The sequence below is a fragment of the Trypanosoma grayi genome (genome assembly GCF_000691245.1).
Source record: "Trypanosoma grayi strain ANR4 Tgr_455_V1, whole genome shotgun sequence".
NCBI lineage: Eukaryota > Euglenozoa > Kinetoplastea > Trypanosomatida > Trypanosomatidae > Trypanosoma > Trypanosoma grayi.
The window spans coordinates 354-13,709 of record NW_008826074.1 but is presented as its reverse complement, the minus strand read 5'-3'; the positions used below and the strand labels follow the sequence as shown (position 1 = coordinate 13,709).

Sequence of the window (13,356 nt, the reverse complement as noted above, 5' to 3'; positions counted from 1 at the left end):
AGGGCATGGAATTCAACAGAAAGCCAACCACTTTCATGGCAAGGGCAGTGAAAAGCATCCTTCGGCCGTGCGGCATAACCCCGTGCCCCATAAGAAGAGGGGCCCTGACCCACGCGGCAGCAGTCGTTTGTTGAGTGCCTTTCTTAGCCTCCGCCCTCCGAATGCAGTTGGGGGAGGCGCATGGATCCACTGGAATTCCCCTAAGGCCTGGTTTGTTACTTCGACCATTGGGTCGAGGCCAATGGAACAACGAGGCAGCGACCATCGATAAAGCTTTGAGAGCGCGCAGAATTTAAGCCGCATGGGGACATGCCGCTTCAGAAAGTAACCCAGAGGATGGGATTTATACAGATCATGGCATTAAACGGCATAGTCATTGCGAAGGGGGTAGTTGCTTACGCCTAGGCGCGTGATGGGCGAGTTTAAAAAAGAGTATTTCAGTGCTTCCCTTTTGTCAGTAGCACTCCTTCCCCTCCAAATAGGGTTTGTTGGAAACACCAGATGAAATTCTCCTCCATACAGTGGAGGAAAGTAGGGCTCATTTTTTTTTTTGTGTATTTTTTTTGGGTGGGGGCTATGGGGCAATTTCTCACGACTTGGTTGTCGTGTAGGGGTTTGGCAGCGCTTTGCGTTTCTTTGTTTGAGCCGTTTATTCTTCCCTCTTTCACTGCTATGGGGCCTTTTCTTTCCGTGATGGTTGATATTGCTTTGTGTGTGGCAGAAGTAGGGTAATACACACACCCCTGACGGACGCTCTGTTGCGCAATGGCGCTTGTGGAGCCTCTGGTGGGGCACCTGCTGTCCAAGTACGCGGACACCGTCATGGAGGGCCTGACGAAGATCCGCAGCGGCGCCGCGTCGGAAGGGTCATTCGCCACTGAGTTCCTGCTACACCCGCAGGGGTTCGTCGTGCTTCAGGAGCTGATGCAAAGGCGCGAACTCTGCCCGGTTGCGCTGCAGACAGTGACGCAGTTGGTTGAGACGTGCGACAACGTGGGCGTTCGCTCCAGTGCGCTGCGGGACATGTGCCGGGGGAAGCCGCTATGGGTGCTGCGAAAGGCGCTTGCCACTCTCTCGGATGCGACACTGCCAACAACAATGGCCGCACTGCAATTCCTTTCCGTTGCTGCCAAGTATGTCCCCAAAGTGGTGCTTTCCAGGTTTGATAACGTTGTGCCACTTCACTTGTCGTGTTTTCGACTCCAACTTCCCTACTCCCAGAGACGTGTTCGATTGGCGAGGACAGAGTTCCTACTCAACCTTGTTGTATCCGCGCAGGCGAGTGCAGTTGAGATGGTGTTGTGCACTCACGGCTACCTTACTCACCTGCTAGAAGATGCCGCGGAACTCCTGCAGGAGGGTACTGAAGTGGGGGTGGATGTTGCACGTGCGGCGCTACGCGTATTTGGGGAGCAGTTCATGGAGGGCCGCATTCCACCATCACAGAAGCGCACGGTTCTGTTGGCACAGAAGCACATCATACGTCTTCTTGTTAAAGCACTCGACTATACGTTGGTATCTGAATACGCGGCCAATATTTTGTACCGCATGGCGGTGGAACTCGTGGAGTCTCCATCGGACTACCAGGTGATGCGCCTCGATGCAGAAGACAGGGGAATGCCGAACTACCTGCTCTTCTTCATCCTGCGGCAGTTGCGGCCGAAGAATTCCCCTGTCTCTGCACGTTTGGTAATCTTTATTCTGCATCAGGCGCCGGATTTAATTCGCCCCTATTTCACAAGAGTTTCTGCCCATCTCAGTGATGACGGCAATAGTTCCCGCATTTCTGAAACTACGGCAGCTGTGGCTACGTTGAACTTGATGACGCGGGCCATGCTGGCGCCAATCCCGTATCACTTAGCCGCTGCTAAGGCGAAGCTTCAACCTGTCGATGCGAAGGCGGTAACATTCTTCACTATGAATGCAGAACACGTTGTGGAGGAGATATCCCCTGCCTGGGTGGCTGAATATGTGCATCGTCTTATCATTGGATCTAGTGACCTCCTGATGCTTTCATTTGCCATTCAGCTGACACACGCGATCCTTACACGGGCGAAGAGCATCCTACGCCTTGTCCTGAAGCTCCAGGATACGCAGTGCTCTGAGGAAAACAATGAAGGAAACCGCCAGGAATGGGAAACGTGGGATGCGAAGGTTCAAGCGGCTCTTTTGAGGGCTGTTCCTCGCCGAGAAGAATTCTGGCACCGCATGACACAGCAGCTTCACCCAATGTTGGCACCACAGCCTCGTCAAAAAGAAGGCGCCGAGCCAAAATTCGCAGAGAAAGCCACCTTTCTATCGCAGCGTATGTACCTCCTTATGGAGCTCTATGGTGAGGTGTTTGATCTGCGCATGTCGTGGCTTAGCGCTGTTCCGTCATTTCTCCCGACATTTCGCGCATGTGCTCGTCCCATTGAAGATGCGCTTCATCGAGGAGAAGGTGTGGTTACAACATGGCCAGCCTCCAGCATCTCTGCTCTTTGTTCGCTTCTTGTCTCAACTCTCTCGAGGGGTGCACCCATGACAAAGCTCTATCATATCACGATGAGCAGCCCGAAGAAGGGTGTCTTGGAGTGGCCGCTCTTACTGAGTGTGATGCTGTGGGCAGTAAAGCACCGCAGTCCCAGTGACGAGGACAGTCAAGTGGCATGGGCATGGGTGGCGCGGTTGATTCAATGGACCGTGCACAGCGCGACGGTGCGCTTCGTGTGTGAGTTGGAGGAAGCCTTCTTATGGCTCACGGTATTGGACGAGTCAACACTGCCATGTTTTCTGCATCTGATCAACTACTTGCTGCAGCGGAGTTTGTCAAAGTCTGCCGACCGCATTGCACAGGAGCTGATGCAAGGCGACACGGGTGTTATTGTCTGCGCCGCCCGTGCCTTTACGACGACCAAAGGCGAGGGAAAAACCGCATCTGAAGACGTCGCCGCGGAGACAGCCAAGGAGCAGCAAACGAAAAAGAAACCGCAGAGGCAGCAACATAAGGATAACCGTGCAGAAGGCGACAGCCAATTGTGGGCTGAGGACTTGCGAGAGCACTTAAATGCGTTCAAGGACGCAACGGAAAAGGTTGCGAACGAGTGGTCGTGTCGCAACCAGCGCATGAGAGAAATGTTGCCAAGCGTATTTGGTGCGTATAATAGTCAATCTGGCAAGCGGCGTATTGCTTTGACGGTTCTGCAAGCCGAAAAGGAGCACCGGGCCCTGCGGCCTCTGCATGATCAAGTCCGTGAATTCTGCAAGACGCTGCAACCACTGACGCCAGCGACAGACGCAGAAGAGGAGCTGGAATTGCTCTCGCTGATCCGCAGCGGCTCAGTGCGAGAGCTGCGGCAGCGATTCACCAAGTGCCGTGCCTCCGTCTGGTGCACGTATCCGACAGCTGGATGGGAACTCGCGGGGTTTCTTCTGCGATGCCTCAACAGGCAGGGTGGGAAGCTGAAGGAAGGCCCCGACGATGCGGAGGATGGACTTGAGAACATTGCGGCGTTGTGTCGATCACTGCTGAAGTGCGTCGCAGACGATGCAAGCGCCCTCGCACAAGTTCTCCTTGATCGTAGTCGAGCTGAAGGAAACTTTGTTGGGTTTCTTTTGTTCCTCTTGGCAGCTCTGAGGTTGCTGTTGCACGAACAGGTCGTGCGTCCAATTTCAAAATTGTCGCCAAGGAATGCCTTCCTTGATGAGGATACAGCGAAGCAGTTGTCAAGTCTTCTTCTGCGTACGTACTCGGGAACTGTGTCCACCACGGATCGCATTCGATACACCACACTCCTTACGATATGCTACCTGCAACGGCAACAGCAGCAGGGCGACTTGGGAATCACATCGGTAGCTGCTGACGGTATTGATGAGGTGAGCAGCAATGAAGCTGACGGGGAGACGGGGGAATCGCGCAGGCATGCCACTACGGGCGTCTTCAGTGGTGTTGTGGTGCCAGGAGCGTTCATGGACCACCGTTTCCTTATCATGAACCACCAGAGCGCGCCAAACGTTGCCCCAGAGGTCGATATGATGTCGCTGCTTGTCGACACATGGACAGACGAGGAAGTCTCTACTGCCGCCTTGCAGTGCCCCTCACGGCTTCACAACACGATACTGGTGAGTGGCAAGGACGATGCCGGGTGGGACTTGTTGCGCAGCATATTTCCAGAGCTCTCCACGCCAGAGGATGTTGCACTGGCAACATTCGACACACTCACAGCGTCCACAGTAATGGACCCACGCTATCTGGTGCCGCTGCTCCACACCGTGCTCGCCATGCCAGCAGAGCAGTTGCCGCGCAAGAACATTGGCACCAAATGCATACCAGTTCTCATGCGGTCACTTTCCTTCACCGACCCGCAGCTACGCCGTCTGGGGGCAACAGCACTGGGAGCTGTGTGGACGCCGAGCGGTCCGACCCGAATTGTGGTCGGTTTTGCCCGGCTGAAGCTCACACAACTCGCTGCCAAGAAAGCGCGTCCTATGAAGCCGCAGCAGCAGCAGCAGCAGCAGCAGCAGCAGCAGCAGCAACAACAAAAAGGAGAAGAATCGGTGTGGGGATGCCCGAGGCTCCCTGCTCCCATCTCTGCCTTTCTGGTGATGGCGCTGCGGCCCCTTGGTGACGCCGAATATCCCCTTCACAACGATATCATGCGCTTCTTGATGGAGACGCAGGAGGCCTTCTCGAATCCCGTTCCACTTCATCGATTTCTGGTGTCTTTTCCTCTCGCGTGCATCACAACGCCATTGATGATAAAGCGCCACGAGGTAACTCAGGGAAAGGCGAAGGGTACCATTGCGACTTCCTCTGCAGAAGAAGTGGTCCGGCAGCTGCGGTCTGAGGCACCTATTCATTTGGATTTCATTACCCGGCTGATCCAGTTTGGCTGCCACACAAACGGCGACATGATGGCCCTTCTCCGATCCGAGTCCCTCCATGCGATGATGATGATGACCTCCATGACCACTGCCTCCGCAGAAATCCGTCTGCAATTTTTGCAGTGCATCCATGCTGTGTGCACTACCTCAGCGGCCGTCGCAAAGCAGGCCATGCAGGATGGTCAGCTCCTGCAGTGGCTACTTGGTTTTGCGTGCCAGTTGACCAGCGAGTATGGCGCGTCCGTTTACTTGTACGGTGAACCTCTCTTCATGGAGGTGATTTTGTTGCTGCAGAAGCTCTGCCCGCTTGCTCTCGCCTCGCCACTGCACGCGCAGCAGGTCGAGCAGCAGGTCGAACACATTCGCGACGCTCTGGTCGCCAATCACGTGACGACGAAGGACGTGCTGGATGGAATTGACGGCATTCTGCGGGAGATGCGCAGCGCAGAGACGCATCCGCCAATGCCGCTGCAACGGAAGCGGTGGGCGCCCCACAACAACGGACGCACAGCGGCCAAGGTGAGGCGGAAGTGAGGGAAGAAGCGTGCTTCGTTGTTTCCGTTTTTCGTAAAAAATGAAGAAAAGAGAGAGAGAGAGAAATCTTCTCCCACGGTCCTAATGCACACAAGGTGTACACACGGTTAACGGGCATGCCCTTTAAACAAGAAGAAGAATGAAAGCAAAAAAAAAAAAGCAAATAAGAAATGCCAGCAACTGCGTGGTGGTGTCCCCGCCCCTCTTGTGTCGATTCACCGCCCTTGGTGTCTGTATGGATTGGATAACGGCTTTGCGTTTTTCTTTTGTCTTTTTTTTTTATTGGTGGTGGGGTGGGCGTCTTCCTCTCCGCTTGTATTCTCTCTGCGCCCATAAGTGCTGTGCGTGCGCAGGCACGATAGACGGCGGTCGCAGCAGCAGAAGCTGTTGCCTCGCATGAATTGCTACTGCAGTGCCCCGGTGAAGTGTACACTTACAAAGGCTGGCACACCAGCCTTCACATGTGCAGCGAACAAATGCCGCTTTATGGCGTTGACGCCGGTGCAGGCAAGCGGGTACCGTCGAATTGTGGCGCAGCCTGGCGAGACGCATGGTGTCGCGGTGGTCCGCTTCGAGGCGGTGCTTCATCCAGAAACGAAGGCGATGCACGTCACCGCTACCGGGCCAACGGGCATGGACGATGCGTTACTGGAGGTGCTGGAGGAGGAACAGTATAAGCCAAGTTGGTACGTGGAGAAGAAGGCATACCTGTACCCGATGGATTCCTACGGCCCTTTGGTCTCGGCGCTAAAAAGACTGGGGAAGACAAAGGTGGACGTTGAGGAGATTCCATCGTTCTTCTTTCGTTGTGTGCAGGCCGCCCAGGAGATTCAACTGCAGCATGAGTGTAACGTTGAGGGTGGCGCCTCGCAGAGGCCCGATATCGAGGATGTTGTCTACGCCCAGCTGCGACCGTTCCAGCGGAAAGGTGTGGATTTTATCATATCCCGTGGCGGCCGCGGCATGATCGCAGATGATATGGGACTCGGCAAGACAATTCAAGCGCTCGCAGTGGCGCACCACTACCGAGACGAGTGGCCTGTCCTCATTGTGTGCCCCTTGTCACTTGTGGAGAATTGGGCGAAGGAATTCACGCGATTCTGCAGCATTCCAATGGGACGGATTGCCATTTTGCAGACAGGCAAACTGAGTGTGACAGATGTGCACAGTGTTGTGATTGTGCCGTATTCGTCTCTCAAGTGTCTTGATGGAGTAGCGCTAACCTTCAAGGTCGTAGTATTGGATGAGTCCCATTACATTAAGACAGTAGACTCCAAGCGTACGGTTGCGACACTTAAAATATGTCGCGACGCAACTCGTGTTTTGCTGCTGTCAGGGACCCCTACTTTGTCAAGGCCGATTGAACTGTACCCGCAGCTGCAGGCCATCATGCACCCATCTTGGACCCCAACCAAGTCCCAGTTCGGTGCGCGGTACTGCAACGCCTTCGTGAGTCGCTTTGGGGTTGACTACACCGGTCACTCAAACATGAGTGAGTTGCATGTTTTGCTGCAGCACTTCGCAATCCGTCGAACAAAAGTGGAGTTGGGCAATGAGCTGCCTTCAAAGAGCCGTCAGCTGCTTTATGTGTACGTCACACCCAAGGAGAGGAAGGCCCTGGAGAAAGGCGTGGCAGCACTTCGAAAGTCTCTGAAGGACGGAGGTGGTCTCTCAGCTGATGGAAACGCTGCTTCCGCTGAATACTCTTCTTCGCCCCGAGCTGGGAGTGCCCTGGACCTTAAATCTGCAACAGCAAGAGCGAAGGTGGCTGCTGTGCAGGACTACGTGCGGAGCATCGCCGAACAGATAGTGGAGTCTGGCCAGAAGGTGATTTTTTTCGCACACCACCGATGCATGATGGAAGCCATACGTGGCACTGTCGAGAAGGTGCATCCCGCAGAGCCGTTAGATTTTATTTACATCGTTGGCGACACACCAGCGGCCCAGCGGGACGAACTCATTCGGCATTTCCAAACGCAGGCGAGGTGCCATGTCGCGATTCTGTCGATGCAGGCGTGCGGCGTTGGGCACAACCTGACATGCGCCACGATGGTTGTCTTCGCCGAGCTGGACTGGAACCCAAGCACCCACCTGCAGTGCGAAGACCGCGTCCACCGCATGGGACAGGTGTCGACGTGCGTCATCAAGTACCTCCTCGCGGAGGGCACCTCCGACAGCGTCATTTGGCCCATGCTGCAGACAAAGCTGACGGTGACGCACGCCGTGCTCGAGGACGCGGCGGCGGGCGGTGACGGCTGGAGCGCCGGTGCCGACACAAGGCGCGTTGCTCGCACGGACGTCTGTCTCACCCCGTCCTCACAGGAGAGACGGCAGACAACGCTTGAGGCATACCTCTCCAGTTCGGGCTCGCGCTCATGCCAGACAACGCAGAACGGCGAGAGCGGTTCCGACGCGAGAACACCAGTGGCGAAAAATGGACCGGCGGGAGCATCACGCGAGACGCCCGGCAGGAGTCAAACCGCTGCGGCCACAGCAGCAGAAGCAGAGCCGGTGCTTCTCGACATTGCAACGCTGCGCCAACGACGTGAATCCAACCGTGTTTCTACTGCGCTACCGCCGAGTCCCAGAGGCAGTGGATTACTTCCTATTTCTGTTGATGCCCCTGATCCTGCTGCTGCTTCTTCTTCTGTACCGGTTCTTGCAGTTCCTGTTGGTGCTGCTCAGCGTCAGGCGACACTGTTGCAGGCACCAACAACTTTAAACAATTCTTCAGCTGCGTCGCAAGGCGCGGCACGAACGAAAACTGCCTTTCGCGTCTCGGTGGCGACCGCGGCGCCGGGTGTGTCGTCCACTCTGTCCAGTGCAAGCACGCGCTCAAATGGAACAGCTCCTTCACCGCGATCGCACACCACCGTGAAGTTGCCGTTTGTGGTTCGGCCTTCCTCCACAATCGGTTCTCCCACCCCTCCCAGTACGCATCCCTCTGTTGCGGCTCCAGTTGCTACTATTAGTACTGCTGTTACTGCTACTGCTAGTAGTAGTACTGCTTTTGTTGGCTGTGGTGAACAGGTGCGGCTGGCTCCCGCTCCTCGATCTGAGGAGCTCCGCCGCTACAACGCCCGCCGAACGCTTTTCACTGTCGGTAGTGTTGGCGAAAAGCGGCCGAGGTCTGATGGTGGAGAGAATAACGCAGCGTGAGGCGCTTTCCAATTCCCCTATGTCTTTCTACATGTGTCTCTGTGTGTATTTTTGATGTTGGAAATCCGCGGTGGCAACGACTGAAGCGTGCCCTTCCACTGTTTTCCCTTCTTCTTGTTATTTGGTGCTCTCACGTACCTGTTTTCTGTGGTGCATCGTGTATGCAAAAAAGGGGCGGTGGGGAAAACCTCTCCAAAGGGGCTGTGTGTGTGTGTCGGTGTGTGCATGTCTCCGCACGCGACGTCCAGGCGGGCCAAGTCGCGCCGCTGGCGATCACTCCCTTTGGTCCTATTCGTTGCATTCGTGGTGTTCATATTCTGGCTGCAACCGAAGCAACCTCTCCGCGGCGATAAGCAGGCGGCTGGCAAGACGGACACGCCAGTGAATGCGGCAATAGGGAAGGACGACCAGCTGGATGGCGCTGCCCTCCACCTCGTGGCGATGGATCTGCAGCGTGGAAAGACAATGAACCTAAGTGAAGAGCGCGAAACACTTCTGCGATGTGCATTCCTTACTTTGTCAGCTGTGGACGCCTGTGCGAAGATGTTTAGTACCGTATTTGGCGCGGCAGAGAAGCAGGGGGGTGCAGGAGCCGTTCTGCTGTTGCCGCTAATGCCAGACTGTCCTGACAAGAACGTTCCTGGTGATGTGGCGACGGATTTTCTGCGTGGGACGAGCAGCACCATCATGCAACAACTTCCCATTCAAATTGGCAAGATGCGGCGGAAAGCGGAAGAGAACGGCCTAGCGTTCCCGTCCTTAGAATCGCTCCGTGAGGGCATCCTGCGGGCGAGTGCACCACGCTGTGAAAACGCATCGCTGCCCGCCCGCCTGAAAGCCCCCCACGACCTTGCTGGCGAGATCAGCGACGTGCAGGTGGTGAGCGCGGAATACCTGTTTCCCGATACCCATTCCTTCTCTGTAGACACCGCGGTGGCCAATGTGGTTGGGGCGGCAACCACAACATATCTCCTGTTGCCGCAGCCACCTTCGACCTCACGTGTGCCTGTCGTCGTGGACACGTTTGTTAAAGTGGTGGCGAAACACAACTGTGATGTGGTGCACCTCACGTCAAATACTGCTGAGAGCGAGAGGGCCGGCGCGACACATTCCACAACGCTGATGTGGCGTGTGCGGTGCCCCCACACCAAGCCGGCGGAGTCGCCTGAGTCAGCGGGCCGATCACCGTTGTGGCACCGCGTCGATGTAGCGGCGCGGTCACCGCTGCTGTGCGAGCATCTCACAGACCGCCTCGTACTCTCGCGCGTCGTCAAATACGGGACGAAGACGGCCGTCCTGCGCGGGCAGTGGCGAGGCAAGGAAGTGATGGTGAAGGTGCTGCACCCCTACCACTACTTCAGCTTCCAGGGGCTTCGCGTCTTCATGCAGGCGCTGAGGAAACGCAGCCCGCTGATCCATTACCCCACCTTCAGCTGCTACTCCACAACACACGATGCCATCTTCCAGTTTCAACAGTTTCTCAGTGGCTACACAACACTAAATTCGCTCATGCTTTCACGTGGCAAACATGGGGCGTTATCGCTTCGGCAACGCGTGGAAATTGCTGTGCAAATTGTTTGCATCTTTCAGTTCTTGCACGAGGAACACCCTGCGGGGCTATTTGCATACAGTGATAACCACCCCAGTCAATACTTGCTTAAGGAGGGTAGTGACGGACTATTTCACGTGCGTCTCATTGACATTGATACCCTCCAGCAGGGTATTGCCCAAGCCATTACGGATACGCCGTACCCATACAGTAACTACAGCTTGCGCTGTCGCTGTTTCTATTGCAGGGGACGCTCTAATTGTTTGTTTTATAATACATACGAGGCGTACAAGGCCTGCGGTCAGCTTCAGGATAGGCACGCGTGGAATTCCGAAATGCCACATGCTGCGAGCGATGGCCGTGTGTGTGATGGTAGCACAGACATGTGGTTTGAGGCGCAGCTGCTTTATCTTCTGTTTGATGGAACTCCGGCATGGAGCTCCGTGGGGCGTGACGACCTCCTTCACCGAATTGAGATGCGCGCGGTCCCTTCATTAAAAAGAGACTGGTCCGCAGTGAAAGCAGACTACAGTGAGGCTGTGAGCGAAGTGCTGTCTCACATGTTCCTCTCACGTCCCAAAGAAGAGTCAGTGCTGCAGAAGCTGCGGCACCTCTGCGAAGTGGTGGGGTGCAGGGTGGCGGCGAAGTGCCCAGCACCGGTTCCGTCGTCAACGGGCCTCTACTCGTCGCCGCTCAACCTGCAACTGCGCTGAGGTGGGATGCAGTGTGTGGCCTCCGTGGGCGTCTGGTCTTACTATTCGTTGTTGTTGTTGTTTTTTGTGTGTGGGTGGGTGGGTGAAGGAGGGGGTTACGCGCATGTGTGTGCATGCCACCACCGCCACGTGGTGCCTCCTATGGGTGCTTTGGGTGTGTGGAGAAGAATCAGAGCCTTGGGACTCGTCCTCTCTCTCTCTCTCTCTATCTCTCTGTTTTTCTTTGTTGTCGTTTTGTTTTTGTTTTTCTTGTTGATCCCTAATTCTTCACACGACCGTACGACGCAACAAAAGGGCCAGGCGACGGTATGGGGATGAACTTACTTGAGACTGCCAATGGGTTCGTCGGCCGCGACGTTATTTTTCGGCCGATTCAATTCGAGCGGTACCGGAAGCCGTGTGTGGTGAGTTACCCCCGCCGTGCGGTGGTGCTGAACCCAAACCACACGCGCGAGCATCGTCGCGATGTGGGAGAAAGGGGCGGGAAGAACGACGCTGCATCCAGCAGCAGCAGCAGCAGCAGCAGCCGAAGTGAGGACGACGAAGACGTTGACGATGATGACCCGCTGCACCTCGAGGAGGAGCAGATGGTGTGCAGCAACGAGCAGCTCAAGCAGCAGCTTCATCTGCGCTGGCGCCACATCGGCCCCAGCGGCTGCGGGCTGCGCAACTTGGGCAACACGTGCTTCGCCAACAGTGTTCTCCAGGCGCTCGCCTACACACCGGCTCTCGCGCAGTATTTCGCCAAATCGTTTAAAGCCCCGTGCTCAAACGCTGTGGGAGCTTCGTACGACTTCGCGTACGCATTGGGTGAGACGGTGCGGAGGATTCACGCGACGCCGAGTGGGGTGTACCGCCCGGCGCTCATCGTCTCCCACCTGAAATCTCTCTCCCCACAGTTTGAGTTGGGCCGCCAGTGTGACGCCCACGAATTCGCGTGTCACCTGCTTCATGCTTGCAATCGCTCCATTTTGTTCCGCCAGCTTGGCTCGACAAAGGTGCCGCTGCGCATAGAGCAGACAAGTGCGTTGCAGCGCATTGCTGGCGGCTGTCTTCGCTCTGTGGTGTCGTGGAACCGGCGGGAAGAGATCCAGCGCCTCATGAATGCCGGCAAAGTGCAGGACGCGAGTGACTTGAAAATGAACAAGCGCGGCAGCAGCAGCAGCGATGTGCTAGAATCTAAAACGTACGACCCCTTTGGTATCCTTAATGTGGAGGTCGAAGGGCACACGCTGAGCCACTGCCTCGCGAAGCTCTGCGAGAAGGAAAAGCTGGACGGACGCAGCTACATCAGCCCCCGCGGGGTGGGCGTGCATGCCACAAAGCAGTTTCGGATCCACAAATTGCCATATGTCCTCATCATCCACCTGAAGCGTTTTGACTGCATGAACCGGAAGGTGAACAAGTATGTGCAGTATCCAAAGGTGCTTGATATCGCCCCCTTCTGCACAGAGGAGGGCTTACTGCGGGCGACGAATCGCCGTAGGAGCGCCAAGAGCAAAGAAGGCTCTGCGTGTCTGTATGAGCTCAATGCTGTTTGCGTTCACGAGGGCAGATCTCTCACCTATGGCCACTACTACAGTGTCGTACGTGCTCGCAACGGCACATGGATGTTGTGCAATGATGAGCATCTGTCCCACTGCAACGAGGAGGATGCGCTTCGTCAGCAGGCGTACATGCTCTTTTACACCATGGTGGAACAGCCCTCTTCCCATGCAGCTGACGCCCGCAAGATGAGTTCAGGCGCCTTGCAGGAATGGGGAAAACACCACAGGCCGACATCAGCACCAGCAGCAATGCCGAGTTATGGAAAGGAAGACACGGAAACAGACATCGGGCGTCAGCTGACGGATGAGGAGGTTGAGAGGATAAGAAGGGAGAGAATAGCCGCACGGCAGGGCACGCTGCATACCGCCAATGGCAAGGACAAGGCAATGTCACGCCACTCAAGTGAACAGAGTAAAGAAGCTGCAACCGCGGGGGAGCGACAGGCAGGAGAGAAGGGGTACAGCAGTAGCAACGGGGACGACGACAGCGACGGCAACGGGGCGGCGGATGAAGAAGACATATTTGCATCAACCGTCGCCACTCCTGCCCGGAAGGAGAATACGGCGTCGCGCAACGGGCAGTCCGGCGCAATGTACCGCGGCATCATTAAAGCCATCCATCGCCCGGCGCTGCCGGCAGCAGCACACACGGCTGAGGCCGGCAGCCGCGTTGTTGGCCCCCGCGCGGCGGCAGCAGTGCAGGGGATGAGGCAGCAGTCGCTTTCCACCACCGTCGCCCGCCCGCTGCACGCGCCCAAGTTCCAGCAGCGTGTGCGTGACCCGCTGTGGGAGATCGAGATGGACCGCGGCCGCGTGAAGCGGCTTCGCACGCGGCGCGACGACTACGACGGCGAAAACAAATTCCAGAAGTCCGACATCGCGTTCGACAGCCGCGGGAGGCGGCGCCGTGAGAAGTGAGCGCGTACCGTTCACTCGTGGCCAGGAGCACTTAAGCGCACGAAGAGAAGCGATTAAAAGAAGGGGTGGGGGA

General features: G+C 56.3%; 4 protein-coding genes across 4 annotated transcripts; all 4 read left to right on the top strand.

Moving 5' to 3' along the window:
• Positions 1-765: 765 nt before the first annotated feature.
• On the top strand, positions 766-5,397 carry DQ04_04551030 (hypothetical protein; the record flags this gene model as incomplete). The annotated part of the gene is made up of 1 exon (XM_009313655.1): positions 766-5,397. One exon carries the CDS (start codon positions 766-768, stop codon positions 5,395-5,397), a length of 4,632 nt encoding a protein of 1,543 aa, XP_009311930.1.
• A 396-nt stretch (positions 5,398-5,793) lies between these two features.
• Positions 5,794-8,556, top strand: DQ04_04551020 (putative DNA helicase; the record flags this gene model as incomplete). Its single annotated transcript, XM_009313654.1, has 1 exon — positions 5,794-8,556. The coding sequence occupies one exon, from the start codon at positions 5,794-5,796 to the stop codon at positions 8,554-8,556; it is 2,763 nt and encodes a 920-aa protein (XP_009311929.1).
• A 225-nt stretch (positions 8,557-8,781) lies between these two features.
• DQ04_04551010 (hypothetical protein) lies at positions 8,782-10,818 on the top strand (the record flags this gene model as incomplete). Its single annotated transcript, XM_009313653.1, has 1 exon — positions 8,782-10,818. The coding sequence occupies one exon, from the start codon at positions 8,782-8,784 to the stop codon at positions 10,816-10,818; it is 2,037 nt and encodes a 678-aa protein (XP_009311928.1).
• A 308-nt stretch (positions 10,819-11,126) lies between these two features.
• Positions 11,127-13,283, top strand: DQ04_04551000 (putative ubiquitin hydrolase, putative,cysteine peptidase, Clan CA, family C19; the record flags this gene model as incomplete). The annotated part of the gene is made up of 1 exon (XM_009313652.1): positions 11,127-13,283. The coding sequence occupies one exon, from the start codon at positions 11,127-11,129 to the stop codon at positions 13,281-13,283; it is 2,157 nt and encodes a 718-aa protein (XP_009311927.1).
• Between the last annotated feature and the right edge of the window lie 73 nt (positions 13,284-13,356).